The following is a 14902-nucleotide window of genomic DNA, read 5'->3' on the forward strand; positions in this document are numbered from 1 at the left end:
TATATATATATATGTATTAATAAATGAATGTAAAAAAAATTTTAATTTAACAAAAAATGGAAATAAAATATCAACTAATAAAATATCAACTTAGCAAAATACTTGTTTTCTTTAATCAATCACAGATCATGAATGGAAGAAATAAATGAACTACCTATAAGAAATTCCAGAACATATAATTATATTAATATTTGATATAAACGATTAATTAATATAACGAATTAATCGTGTTTTATTCGATATATAGTTGTATTAATAATATAGTTAAAAGATTTATTTGCTTATTCCTTTTATTTCATATTTACTTTACTTTATATTTGAAATTTATATACATTCTTATACTTTACAGTTTGCGCATTATAAAAATAATTAAATTAAAGAAATAAATTCAATAAATATTAATCTGTATTAATATTTTTGTGTAATCTAAGTTTTACATACTGATCTATAATTCTTTGCTCATACATTAATAAACTGATTCTTGGTGGTATACCGTTTTCTTTCAGTATTTTAATTCGCTTACGTAATGTTTCAATATTAAAATAAAAAATTTTTGGATGATTTACTATATCGTCACTTGTTATACCATTTTGTTGCAACAAATCGATCAATTTGATCAATTTTTTAAATTTCATTCGTAAGATAGATGGATATTTTGTAATTGCTTCTTCAAGAAGCTTTTCCTCCACATTTAATGTGTTGATTAAGTAATTCTTAACGCTTCCATGTTCTTGCAATAATTTCTGCCGTTCATTATTTATTTCTACATACCTATGAAAAATAATCAATTAGGGATTTGTTTGTGTATATTATGCTATATAAGTTTCTCTATTATTTTTGTAAATTTTACGTACTGATCAAAGATTCGCTCAGATAGTATTAGCACAGTAAGTTTTGGAGCAAGATTTGCTTTCTTTAAAATCGCAATTCGATTCTGTATAGTATTTATATTGAAATAAAAGATTCGTGCACATTGTAATATTTCATCGCTAGTAATGCCATTCTGATGTAGTATATTGATTAATTGATCCAATTTCGCTATATTTACTCGTAAAATATTTGGTACTTTCTGGACTGCTGAATTGAGCATTTCATCGTCGATTTTCAACTTATTTTGCAAATAGTCGCTAACATTTCCATAATGTTGCATTAAGCTACGTTCCACCTTATTCTTTTGAATGGCCCTACATATAAACAAATATTTTATGTTATTCCTCTATTTTATTTTCTATTTTTAGATATTCTAATATGCAATATATTTGTTTAAATATCTGTTTTCATTTTGTACGAATTAAAGAATAAATAAAAAGTTAATAGAAACTGAGTTATTAACTAAGAAGTTAATAAAATGACAATATTCAAAATGTAATTTTTTTTAAATAAAAGTAATTTGATACAATAATATAGAATTTCATAAAAAATAATAAAAAATATTAGAAATAAAATATTTTTCATATTCTATCTTATTAATTTACCTTGATATAACATGAAGTGAACATCGTATAGCCCATGTTTTCATCTTTAACCTTCCTGTATCTTTATATAACTCACATCTATGACGTATATGATTTTCGCTATATCGAAGAACCCATACATCTTTTAATATATCTTTATTTTTTATATTATATTCTACAGAATGTAAAGTTATTTAAAATTAATCTTTTTAGAGATATAATTTTATATTTTACTAATAATTTACTTATCAATTCAAATATATACACAGGTTGCTATGAATGTTTTGCTATATGCAATATTTATTGGAAGACAAATAAATATTTGTGATCATTATGTAGAATGTAAAAAAGTAGAATGGAGACAAGCTATAATCTTGTGTATAGCATATATATTTGCGAGAAAATATCTAATGCCACAAATAATTAAAGCAAATAAAAAAATTTCATAGCTGCCTGTAATATTATTAAACCTTACTATTTAATTCTGCTTATTAACTTACCATACAATATGTTCGATTTTTTATCTATAGATAAAATTGGTATTTTTAATAAGAATGAATTTGGTACTGTTATTTCACATATTCGTTGTATGCTACACTGGAAAAAAATATATAATTTTGTACTCATAAAATATATCTATAACATATCTATAACTAACCAACAATTTCTATCTTAATTCTACTCAAATTTTTTTTCTATAAACAATCTAAGTTCATCCTTCATGTTTTAAGTTCATACAATTTTTTTTAAAAAAAATTTCTTTTTATAGAGTCTCAAAAATATTATTTAATATAATTTGTAGTATTAGTTTATCAAGAGTATATAATTATATTTGTTGTATATAATTATATTTGATAACTTGGAATCCCTTAGATTAGTTTTACTTATACCTCAAATTTATGAGAAAGATATTCCAGTCTGTTGTATGTATAAGACTTCATATCTTCTTGAGTATAAAGTACATAGTTTGCTAGTTCATCTTGAGTTAAGCATAGCCATGGTACAAGCTGGTTGTTATCTATGTTTAGAACTTTGATACAGTCAAGCTTATCTGTTAGTTTATTGTTTTCATAAGTTAGTAACCAGATGTTGTTTATGATAGTGTCTTTTTGTATACCAGCCTTTGTTAAATTATAATAATTATTCAGAATATCTGCCCTAGATCTCTTTCTCAGCTGTGGATACTCCTCGATAACTTTTATGATATCTATTTTTGTCATACTCAGTAATTCTTGAAGAGTGTTCCTCAAGATCCGTTGAATTGGCTTGTAATTCATGAGGTAATCATTATAATTTGATATCTTACAGGTATGATCCACTATTTCTACATGCTTGCACAGCATTCTATTCTGCAAAATGGCCTTAACAAAGGGCGAATAATTGTTCATGTACAGCAGAGTCGATTTTAAAAAAGGCTGAGACTGAGCTTTCAACAGAAGATTCACAATCATTCGTTGCATCATTTGCCTAGCCATAGTCTTCCATCTATATTTAATACTTTGTATAAAAATACTTTGTTTCTATTATAAGATGCATTTTTCATTAAATATTTTTTATAAAAAATGTGATAAAATATTTATTTTCATATTTTCCAGCACTCACATATCGAAGACAATTAGAAATATTATAATGCATCCTGCGACATTTGTACTCACCAATAAATTTAGGAGTTACAGGTTAATATAATTTATAATTAGTAAGAGCAATTTAATTTACGTATATCCCTATGCAACAATCTGCTGTTCCTTCTCATATATTTTTCATATTATCTTAAATGACAGGAATATAATATCATGAAGTAAGTATATACATGTATAACATAACCTAAGTTTCAAATGAATCTACTGGACATTCATAGTTAAGCTTTAAACACAATGCGAAGGAATAGCGATAGTGATAGGAATAATGCGATTTCAACCAGAAAGTGTATATTCTAGTGTATCTGATTTCTGATTGAAATCGTGTTATTCCTATCAGTATCGATATTCCTTCGTATTGTGTTTAAGGCTTTACGTTTCAAAATTCAACTCTGTCAACTCCGAATCATTTTATCTTTGTTGATCACCGAATGTTACATAAAGATAAAGGATATGGAGTTGACTGAGTTAAGTTTTGGAACGCATCCCAGAGGATTCAACAGTTAAATAAGCGCTCACTGTTATTGGTGTATTCTTTTAACTTATCCAATCAGAATTTTAAATTTAGAAGAAATACACCAATAAGAGCGAGCGCTCACAACTGGGCTGCGTTTAGAATTATGGGTGCATCCAGATATTCTTTATCCTTATTTAACATTCGTAAACAACAAGGATAAAACATACAGTCCTAACGGGGCTACCACAGACAAAATGCGGCATACAAAACGTAGCAACATTTATCGCGCGATGGAAGTTGAATTGGAAGTTGCCAATATCAACGTCTCGCTTGCTCGAAAGTAATAGATATATAATTTCCACCGCGCAACAAAAGTTGAACTCAATCCAACTTTTGCCGCGAGGCGGAAGTAATATTATATCATTTCTAAAAATTTTGCACGGTGAGGACGATTTAAGAACATAAAATTATTAATTAGTGTGATAAAATTATCAGTTAGTGTGAACTTTCGCCGCGCGCACTGTTAAATATATACAGGAATGAATGTCAAAAAAAATAGAAATCATGAAAAAGCAAGAAAAGATTAGGAAGAAACGACCCTGTTTAGTGCAGCATTTGTAATTATGCAAAGAAAAACATACAAAAAAAGAAGATTTTGAAAGTCCCCTGTTTGTGCAGAATTGCATGATTTAATAAAATAAATTCATTTTGATAAAATAAATTCAAATTATAGCGATTATCGTCTATTCGCTACAATTTTAATCAAATCGAACAGAAGCGACTGACAGCGACGACTTTCAAGAGATGGAGTCACGTGACTGTCCAATCGCTACAAAAATTGCGACTAATCGCCGCCATGAAAACGTACCTTAATGGTTGAAATGGCGATGATGGTGACGTTCATGAGAAATGTTTGCGCGGGAACGAAAATTCTGTGTAGAATTTGATAGGACTTAATAAGATATCTATAGGATTTAAACTCTACTATATTTAACGCTAATATTAAGCTACAAGTGACGGCATTTTAATCTGACATTCATAAAATACATGTAGAGTTATTTTGCGTATTATATGCAAATATGAAGAAACGTCAGTTGTTACAGAGGAAGGTAAACAAAATGTATTTTATTTATTTACATCTACATGTTGATAATCATTACTATTTATTTATTTTTTTATATACTTCTTACTACTGTTTTTATAAAGTAATATTAAAAATTACTATAAAATAATATTTTTAAATGTTTCTTTCGGTTCTGAATTTTAGAAGAGATACAATCCAGCAAACATTAACTAATAATGTAACATAATTTATCAATTATTAGTTATCTGCACGTCAAAAAATCATTCTGAATAGCAGAAGAACTATTATAATTTCCTACTTGATAATATAACTGTTATGCCAATAAGGAGAGTAGAAGTCGATTGAGAGCACTCACTAATGTGATACTTTGTATGTGATGATAAAATTCTGTATTCTGAGATCTTACAAATATATTAGTTGATTAGACGTTTTGACTCCATTCGACCCATCTTCAGCGTCAATAATTAACTTTGGAATATAAATCAGCATAAAAAAATCAAAGAATGCAACAAGGATTCCCACCAAATTTGAAGAGCATCTATCATCGAGTGCTAGAGTAAATGTAATTGCTATATTTTATTTATTACAAGTGATTTAATTGAAAATTGATATGATCTACCTGCTGCACCCTTTGACAGAGATCTTATACATGACAGTTAAAGTATGAAAAATGTACAGATATATTGCTAATATACAAAAAGAAAACATGTGGTTACAAAAGAGTCATAAAAATAAAAATAATATAGATAAGTAGTCAAATTCATATATATATATATGTGTGTGTGTCATAAACTATTAAAATTATTTAGAATGTTGCGGTATGCTTGATGTAAGAATTCAGTGTTTAACCTATTCTCTTGTATTTGAATGTTGAGCATTTCTGATATCAATCTTCTTTCCAAATATCTTTCGTTATCCAAGATTTTGACAATATCCCAATTAAATTCATGGTCTAAATGAATTCTATGTTCAAATATAACATAAATTGCCTGATTTTTTTTATTAATATCATTCAGTAATTCTAGTTTTTAATTTCTTGGTCTGCTCTACATAGGATGCATTGCAATCTGCAGAAAATTTTATAAACGATTTTTTTTTAATTGTTGCGAAAGAACAACTTTTGTTTTTTTATTATTAAATTGAGTTTAAACTAAAGAACATATAATAATTTAATTTTGAGGTCTTTAGTGATGTTCTTAAATTTATTATAGATGTCAGACAAAAATAGAATCGTAAATCAGAAGATTCTTTTCTTTCTCTTATTTTTTTAAATTTTTCTTCGGCTTGTTTAAGAGTCTTTCGTTTAATTATAATATTATGTATTATATAACTTAAACTTTATATTATACTTTACTGTATATACTGTAATTAATTATTCAGTGGGAAATTATAATTAATAGTTATATTATTGTTAGTTGGCGTTTGTTAGGAAGACATTTAGCACAATTAAAATAGAAGATAGCAATATATAGCAATTGTATTTATCTGAAGGATAGACTAAAATGAATTTGTGTGTAATAAACTACTCCAGAATTTTCTCTGTTTTTTGCAGATTCCTAATAATGTCGATAAATCTCAGACAAAAATATCATCGTTTTTTACAAAAATTCCAAAAGTTATGATAGACGACAATAAAATTGTATCAGATAAAAACTGCTTATTTCAAACGACGATTGAAAGAAAAAGAAAAGAAAGAGATAACGCGTTTGAAGAAGAATTCCATGTGAGCAAAAAGAAATGTAATTTAAGTGAAAAGTCACTAGAAGAACGTTGTACTCTAAAGACAGAACATTTTGAATCACATGATGATTCAGTATTATTATCTATATTGAAAAACTTTGAAGAACCGTCTAGCAATTTTAAGGAAAATGAAGTTACATGTAAAGATATAGTACTTCAGAAAGTTGAAAAGGAAGGTGATATTACAGTAAAAAGCGAGCAAAGTATAAATATTTTACAAAATTCTGTCATTCTTAAAAGTGTAAATGTTTCAGATGTTACTCATAATAATAATCGTGTTTTTAAAGAACAAGATTTAAATATTGTTACTTTGGAGTCTGCTGTGGAAACATCTGAACATGGAAAAGCTAAATTACATGATTTAAAGAAAACAGAATCTTTCGAAGACTTTTCTGTGATGATAAATGGAGATGAGTTTGATGATTTCTTTGATCAAAAGTGGCATGCGCAGATTAATTTTACCACCTTTGAAAGGTGTAAAATAATTGACGTGAAGCACGAATCGAAAGTCACTGTTTTAACGGTACGGCACTTGAAATCTGAAGATATTGACTTTGTTGCATGTTCAGGATTTTGGAAAGATGCACAAGTAAAAATTAACGATATTGTAACGATACAGGCTACAAAAGGTTCGCGACAATGGATTGTAGATAATGATAACGGTTTTCTTGTCATACAGCCTGATTTGTTAATATCTGGCACGACAATAATGGGTGGTTTATTTTGCAACAGGCGAGCGGTTTTGACTGAGAAATTCAGAAAAATAGAGTCGCTACCAAATTTGAACGCAGATTATTCCGTGATAACTATGGGATCTTTAGTTCATCAGTGGCTGCAAAAGGCATTGCAAGAGAATGTCTGCACCCTATCCGATGTGATTAAGCTGTTAGACGATATATTACGATTGAAGGATACGATAGATTATCTCTACGCGTCAGAAATGTCGCTTGTGGATTGTCGGAAACGTATGATGGAGTATGCTCCGAAAATTTTTGAGTTTATTCAGCATTATATCATAGGTAACAAACAGCATCACATAAGCAATCTAAAGAACAACTTTCAAGGGAATATTAATAACATACAGGACATCGAGGAGACCGTTTATGTACCGCAGCTGGGCATAAAAGGAAGAATAGATGTGACGGCGGAAGTGAATATTAATTCAAGAAGAAAGATCATGCCTTTGGAGTTAAAAACTGGAAGAGCTTCCTATTCTTTCGAGCACAAGGGCCAAGTTATCCTTTATCTTATGATGATGGGTTTCAGGGATCAAGATATCGATACCGGACTTCTATTATATCTAAAGGAAAACGCAATGCAGGAAATTAAAAGCGGACATCACGAGAAGAGGGATTTGATACTGCTGCGAAATACTTTGGCGCATTATTTCACTAAACAACCCGAAGATCTACAGAGCATAAATTTGGAATCGGATCTAAAGGCAATGGAATTGCCTGAACCAATAAACCATCACAGTGCGTGCAGCAGATGTTCTTATCAGACTTTGTGTTGTGCGTATTTAGCGAGGGACCCAAACGTGAATTTGTCACTGTCGCATCCGTTAACAGCGCTACTTAAAGACGTGCAGGACAACATTGAGACTAGACATTTGGATTACATTATGAAATGGATTGCATTATTGCAATTAGAAGAAAATTACGAGAACAATAATAGTAGTTTAAGCAGCATATGGACGACAAGTCCCGAGAAGAGGGAGGCGAAAGGAACATGTATCTGCAATTTGAAGATTGTCGGAAAAGTGATAAAGCAAGAGCATAGATATCAGCATAAATTTGCACGCGTAAACATTGAGGAGAAAACTATCGAGAACAGTGTACTTGGCGGTACATTCACCAAGGACAATTATATTATTGTTAGCACGGATGCACGAGTTAATATAGCTGCTGGATATATAATGCATGTTTCGTATGACATTGTTAAGGTCCTATTGGATAAAGATATTACTCAATTGTATGCAAACTCTACGTTTCATATTGATAAATATCCCTCTACAGGTCTATCTACGTTCAATTACGCGAACATAGCCGGTCTGTTGAACAACGATGAAACATACGTCAAACTTCGATGCATTGTCATCGATAGGAGACCAGCTACATTTATAGAAAAATTACCACGTTCGGTGGTGTCAGTTAGCGCTAAGATAATAAGCGATCTAAATGAGAATCAGCAGAGAGCTGTGCTGAAGGCAATAGCTGCCCAAGAATACATTCTGATAAAAGGTATGCCGGGAACAGGGAAAACGCAGACGCTGGTAGCTCTAATAGAGCTGTTGCAGGAGTTGGGTTCCAGCGTGCTAATTACCGCGCACACGCACAGCGCGGTGGACAACATTCTTCTCAAGCTGCTGGAACGAAACATCGACTTTCTACGTCTCGGTTCGACAAAGCAGATCCATCCTCTGTTAACGTGCAAGAACGAGGAATATGCGCTCGCGAGTTGCGATTCGCCGGAGGACTTGGAGACACTCTATAACAGCAAACGTATTGTCGGCGTGACTTGCTACGGCGCATATCATGCACTCCTTAGGAGACGTAGTTTCGACGTGTGCGTGGTTGACGAAAGCGCGCAAATCATGCTGCCCACGGTATTGCGACCATTATACAGCGCACACAAATTTATCCTTGTCGGAGACCCAGATCAGTTGCCGCCTATCATCAAAAACAAGACTGCCGCGAAACTTGGCGCAGGCGAATCTCTATTCGTTAGGCTAGATAGCGACAACAACACTATCAATTTGTGGAAGCAGTACAGAATGAATGGAAGTATCATGAGGCTAGCCAATGAAACGACATATCGTGGTAAGTTAGTTTCTGGCAGCAAGCAGATAGAGAATGCGACTTTGACTGGCACAAATATGGAGCAAGTTCTTTCATCTTGCGAGAGATGGGTGAGAAGTGCGCTTTCCAGGAACCTGGATGACTCAGTGATGGTGCTCAATACTGGTAGAACTTACAATTTGAACGTAGAATCTGGCAATAGAGACATTATATTGAATCAAATGTACTCCAACATTTGGGAAGTCGCTATTACTTTGCGTCTCGTCCAGGTACTCATTGAGGCGGGCGTGTGCGCTAGAAATATAGGAATTATTGCGCCTTACAATGCTCATATAAATTTATTAAAAAAGGTCATAGATAAAGAAGTGGAAATAAACACCGTAGATCAGTATCAAGGACGTGATAAAGATGTTATACTGTACTCGTGTACTAAGAGTGTCGAAAGCGAAACGAAGAAAGAATTTGAAATATTGGATGATCAGCGACGTTTGACGGTAGCCATCACTCGCGCAAGACACAAGCTGATTATAATCGCTGATAAAGTCACATTACTTAGATATGTACCATTTAAAAACCTGTTTGATGTTATCGAGGAAAAGAATGTGATAAATTTGCAAGATGGTGAGGAAGACTTTAGCTGGAAAAGTCTCATTCGTAGAATTGACAATTGTGATAAAGAATTCAAGGACTAATTGAATAATTTTTTGTAACAATGAAAAACAGATTGATAAACTAATATTTGCATTTTGTTAATGTTTTATAAAATAGCATCACGCACAATCAATGAAAACGCGATATATACAAATATGCGAGATATATAAGTATGTACGAAATTTTGTACAAAAATATATTTATTTTCAACTTTATATGCGTATTTTTTTTATATATAAATATCAAAAAACAAATTGAATGCAAATTGATTATTAAAATAAAATTTATCAAGTTATTTTGTCAAATCAGATAAAAACATAATTTCTAAAATAGTAAATTAGAATTTAAAAAAATTTTAGAAAAATACTTTAAAAAAATAATCATTTCATAAACGAATCCATTAAAAGCATTTATAAAATATAAAAAATAATATTATTTTATAAGGAAATACTGAAAAAAAGAAAACTAGACAATTACAAACTGGCACTTGTGCTTAAGTACGTCAAGCATAAGTCCCTATATTTCGTAAGTCACATAATCACATTTCATACGTACGTTCTTCGTACACCACATAAGTACAGAAATTCTGATCTTTGATGCTATATACATATGTACAAAGTAAAATAATAAAATAATAATATGAGCAGTTATTTGAGCACGCACATTATTTTTTCGCGGCTCTAATTGTTAGATTCGTTGTAAGAAGCTCTGCCGGCCAACTCTAGTAAGTAACGATCAGGATGATCCAGCCAATCGCTCGCACTTAACTTGACGACCCTCTGTTTCTCTGCTTCTTTCACCTGCCACTTCTTAATCTCCAATTGCTTCTCTCTGCAAATTTAATAGTATCTCTTATTATCCTTCCTTGCATCAACAAATGTTTTCATTTCACAGTTTGCAAGACATTACCTTAGCTTCGTATCGCCACAACCCCAGACTTCTAAACTGGCAATGCGATAAGGCGCGCCGGCGATAGTCACTGAGTGGAATGATTCATCGATACTGATAAGCGGTGAACGAGGATCGCTACCGAATCGTAAACCATGTGGATAACCCCTGATATTCGTGTTCAAGTATAGTACTTTTGGACCTTTCTCCATGATTTTATAGGATGGAATCAGTTGAATGCCCATCGAGTCTTCATCGCCCCAATAGAGATGACTTTCTCGCCACTCGACAGCCGAGCACACGCAATATGTCGGACATTCCTCATTCCTCTCTAGGTTAGCGGCTCTTATAATTAACAGAGTGGGACCTCTGTAACCTAATACATGGTGAAGGAAGCGATTAGCTCCAGTCCCATGCTCTCCGCTATTGTACAGTAACGTCCAATGCTTTGGACAAATACTGCCTGTTCTTCTGGCTATCAAAGCGTGAGTTATGTCCTTCGGTGAATCGTTGGTCTACACATACACACCACGCACATAGATACGTAGATCCAGTTATGTATACAATACTAATTGGCTATAATAATTAATCTCTTTATGCAAAATACTTTACGGGCAGAACATAATAGTATCGATTAGTATTGCGTAATCTGCGACAACGTACCTGGAGATAACATTGCGGTAGTGTACACGACAACAGCCAGACATAACTTATTGGCAACAAGTCCACTTGAGGGAACTCTTGATCGGACTTTTCCAATACGGGAGTAAGTATATCTACGGAAGGCTGCGGCTGTTCTTTCGACAGGAGGGCTTTACCATTGCGATAAGCAGTTGTTAACACATGTACTACGTATCGCTGTAGGCCATACACAAGGCGTGGACAGTGCTGCCCGATCCAATTGCTCACGTAACTCGTAGACAAGCTAGTCTTGCCGTGAAACTGTAAAATATTCCTAGCTCTAATAATTACAAGTCACATAGAAATATGAATTATTCAAAATACCAATTCAGATTCTATGGTTACATACTTGTGAATAGTTACATTATATATAATAATTAAATTGCAGTACACATTTATACTATTTGCATTAAAAGAATAAATTTACTAACACATGAAATGACAACTGCATTTATTATCTGTTGCGAATGAAGGCACGCACTGGTGTTGTTGCTTTCCATTGCCAACTGATAGCAAGATGTCAATAATGCTCGCAGCGTTTCGGGAGTAACATTGCCACCATTCTTTAGATCAGAATATATTTTTACATAATTCTCCAGTATAGCTTGGTCGTTCATTACTGACAAAAATTTCTCAGATTGCTGCTTGAAAGCTGTTGTACTTATATACGCAGTTGTGGCATGAGCATTATGGTGTAGATAAGTGAAGAGTCTCTCGCTTAACTCAGGATGAGTAGGAAATAAGTACTTTTCAAATATAGATTTGGTAATGCCATTAACATGTGCCTCTTGGTGAGCGAGATGCGACAATATCTGCAAAATATACAATATCAGTATTAGGAATATTACTAATTATTAAATATTAAATTTTTATAAATATTAAATTATATTAAATAATATTTAATTATAAATATTTTAATTATAAATATTAAAATTTAATTCAAGGAACGCTTCAGTTTGTACTCATGTTTGTAAAATAAGAATCATTAAATATTAAAGAAATCAGAGAGATATAAGTAAAATAATTTCTATACTTCTGTTTGCAAACAAAGAAGATTGCATGTTTTTCATTATATAAATAAAACTAGCCAGGTAATGTTAGCTTTTGATAACAGCTAGTTACATATAAGATATGGGTACCTGTATGCAAAGAAATGATATAATGAAACACAGGGAGTATGAAAGTCTTGGAAAAACTCTTTTGAAATTTCAAAAAAAATGGAAATGCAATTGTTCTCCCGAATTAATTCCACAATTCCCTATCTCAAGTATATTTTTCCATAAACAATCTCTGAATAATTTGTCACTTAGTTTTTAATATTATCAAGTGTCTTTAAAAATAAATTATGTGACTGAGATTCAATCTCTATATAATCATCCATTTACAGTCACATATTTCACAAAAATTAACTTATATAATTGACAGGAAAAAAAGTGTGATTCATGATTTCAGAATATCCAAAGAATTATGATAAAAATATTCAAAGTGATTGCATGAGGAAATATGAAATGATTTCCGCGAGTTGCAGCGCAGACAAAATAAAATACATCGATACGAGGAACATAATTTAAAAAATCGGATGGAAAGAGATTGTTTTTGTCGTTCTCCCAAACAGCTATAGAAATGTTTGGCAACAGAGGTCATATTGCTCCACGTTTTTCCTGAACGATTTTCCAAGGCGCCAAGAGTACGGCCTGCTATTGAAGTTCGAGAACAATTTTAAATCGACCAAGCGGACCATTGTACCTTGGCGAGGTTCTCGATCGGGAAGAACTGCGTGTGAGAGTTGTGATGATCCGGCTCGCTCTTGGAGATGACGGCGGCGATGGAGGAGGCAGTGACGTTCACGCCGTGATTCCCGTTACCGGTGCTTGCCGCGGGCGCGGATTCCACCTTCCTATGCGACGCGTTTCCGACGCGTGCCACCTGGTTGCCCATCCTGCGCTTCGCACCGCGGGAGAGACTATACCGAGACCAGCACCCACAGCACCATCCGCGTAACACCAACGATAACAAATACAAATGGCACCATATGCATACGATGATTCCGACCAGACGGTTCTCCCTACTTCCTAGGTCTCTCTCGTAACTCGTTTCTATCAAATTGTAAAAACGAGAGATGTCGTTGCGGTAAACAGTCTTTTTTATCCGTGGGAGAGGGCACTGTAGGAAATTGTTTTATTTATCGTGACAAATTCAAAATCGATGAAATTAATCTTCTACAGATTATATAATTGGGATTTGAAAATCTAAATGACTTTTCAGCTTTAAATTACTTTACTGATTCTGTCTAAAAATCGGACATATATAAAAAAAAATAAAAATCATTTCGAGTTATATAATTATACAATTGTATTCGTAAATGTTGAAAGATAAAAAACTTGCAAGCTGCATAAAACATATATGCATAAAAAAAAATCCAGTTGTATTTGTAATATAAAGACATATGTAAAATGCAATTGGATAATTTATCTAAAAAAGTTTTATAGAATTATCTCCATTTATCTCTATTTGATAGATAATTTCTATATGATTTTAACACATATATCAAGGTCAAAGTCATCTTAGCTATGTATAAGTTTTTATAAAGAATTACCTTTATTGCTATATAAGTTCAATAATTTAAGAAGTCAATATTTCTTGAATGAATTAGCATTTGCGAGCAAAACCTAGGAAAATTTTGCTTCAAAACTTGAAGTTTTAAATTCATATTTTGAGGTATATTTGACGATTTAATTTGGGAGCATACTGTATAAATCTAGAGTTCCTATAATTATAAAAACATTGTAAATAATAGCTTGGTGAATACTGTATAATAGAATATTACTATTATAGAACTATTATATGATAGTACAGTTCGAAAGTTTTCAGAAATATCTCAGAAATTTTTCAACTGAAAATATATATTTTTTAGTTATAAATTAAATTTAATGTAATGTTATGAAATTAAGTTCAAATCGTGTAACTTAAATTAAATTTAAATCGTGTAACTTTATTAAATTTCATATTTTTAACAGTGTAGTACTTCAAAAATGATATTTAAATATATACTTGATTGATATACTTAAATAATATTTAAATTTATTATCTCAACATAATAAATTTAAATATTATTTAAGTATCAATTAAATATATATTTAAATATAATTTCTGAAGTATTTAAAATTTATTAAGAGATTATTTATATACAAAATTTTTTCGCAATTAAAATAAAACAACTCACAATAACATTAAAATGATATTAAATTGAATTGATAAAAATTTTACTTTTTGTAAAACATTTGTAAACATTTTGAAACCATTTTATAATCATTATTTTTATTCTGTTTAAATATATTCTTCAATTTATTGCATGATAGATTTTAGAAACATATTTTTATTAAAACATTTCATATGACATATTGTAGAATCCTTTCAGAATTGTGCACATGAGATGTGAAAAGTTGAAACTTTTCTGGAAATTTTCCTCGACCTGTATGAATAGTTTTATATATGTATAGTAGTATACTGTG

The 14902-nt window shown here is 31.4% G+C and overlaps 3 protein-coding genes across 4 annotated transcripts; 1 reads left to right on the forward strand and 2 right to left on the reverse strand.

Moving 5' to 3' along the window:
- Positions 1–398: 398 nt before the first annotated feature.
- On the reverse strand, positions 399–3238 carry LOC108688456. Of its 2 annotated transcripts, XM_018194722.1 has the most exons (6): positions 3110–3238; positions 2345–2939; positions 1955–2051; positions 1476–1629; positions 855–1184; positions 399–771 (listed from the first exon to the last, which is right to left on the reverse strand). In XM_018194722.1, exons 2-6 carry the CDS (start codon positions 2927–2929, stop codon positions 399–401), a joined length of 1539 nt encoding a protein of 512 aa, XP_018050211.1. In that variant the 5' UTR covers positions 2930–2939; positions 3110–3238. The 2 variants fall into 2 exon arrangements, with proteins under 2 accessions (XP_018050211.1, XP_018050212.1); XM_018194723.1 differs by lacking the exon at positions 3110–3238 and having other exon boundaries at positions 2345–2961.
- A 1283-nt stretch (positions 3239–4521) lies between these two features.
- Positions 4522–9862, forward strand: LOC108688429 (DNA replication ATP-dependent helicase/nuclease DNA2). The gene is made up of 2 exons (XM_018194686.1): positions 4522–4657; positions 6185–9862. The coding sequence occupies exons 1-2, from the start codon at positions 4628–4630 to the stop codon at positions 9860–9862; spliced, it is 3708 nt and encodes a 1235-aa protein (XP_018050175.1). The 5' UTR covers positions 4522–4627.
- A 435-nt stretch (positions 9863–10297) lies between these two features.
- On the reverse strand, positions 10298–13453 carry LOC108688440. Its single transcript, XM_018194702.1, has 5 exons — positions 13137–13453; positions 11822–12202; positions 11373–11651; positions 10731–11224; positions 10298–10652 (listed from the first exon to the last, which is right to left on the reverse strand). The coding sequence occupies exons 1-5, from the start codon at positions 13326–13328 to the stop codon at positions 10502–10504; spliced, it is 1497 nt and encodes a 498-aa protein (XP_018050191.1). The 5' UTR covers positions 13329–13453; the 3' UTR covers positions 10298–10501.
- Positions 13454–14902: the final 1449 nt, after the last annotated feature.

The sequence above is a fragment of the Atta colombica genome, unplaced genomic scaffold, assembly GCF_001594045.1.
Source record: "Atta colombica isolate Treedump-2 unplaced genomic scaffold, Acol1.0 scaffold233, whole genome shotgun sequence".
Taxonomy (NCBI): Eukaryota; Metazoa; Arthropoda; class Insecta; order Hymenoptera; family Formicidae; genus Atta; species Atta colombica.

Coding starts and splice junctions, on each gene's coding strand:
- LOC108688456 (XM_018194722.1), bottom strand. CDS start 2,929: ATGGCTAGGCAAATGATGCAACGAATGATTGTGAATCTTCTGTTGAAA. Junction 1,630..1,954: donor AAAATCGAACATATTGTATG/GTAAGTTAATAA, acceptor TACATTCTGTAG/AATATAATATAAAAAATAAA. Junction 772..854: donor TCTGAGCGAATCTTTGATCA/GTACGTAAAATT, acceptor TATTTTTCATAG/GTATGTAGAAATAAATAATG.
- LOC108688429 (XM_018194686.1), top strand. CDS start 4,628: ATGAAGAAACGTCAGTTGTTACAGAGGAAG. Junction 4,658..6,184: donor GTCAGTTGTTACAGAGGAAG/GTAAACAAAATG, acceptor TGTTTTTTGCAG/ATTCCTAATAATGTCGATAA.
- LOC108688440 (XM_018194702.1), bottom strand. CDS start 13,328: ATGGGCAACCAGGTGGCACGCGTCGGAAACGCGTCGCATAGGAAGGTG. Junction 12,203..13,136: donor CGATCGAGAACCTCGCCAAG/GTACAATGGTCC, acceptor TATATTTTGCAG/ATATTGTCGCATCTCGCTCA. Junction 10,653..10,730: donor TGTGGCGATACGAAGCTAAG/GTAATGTCTTGC, acceptor TTAAATTTGCAG/AGAGAAGCAATTGGAGATTA.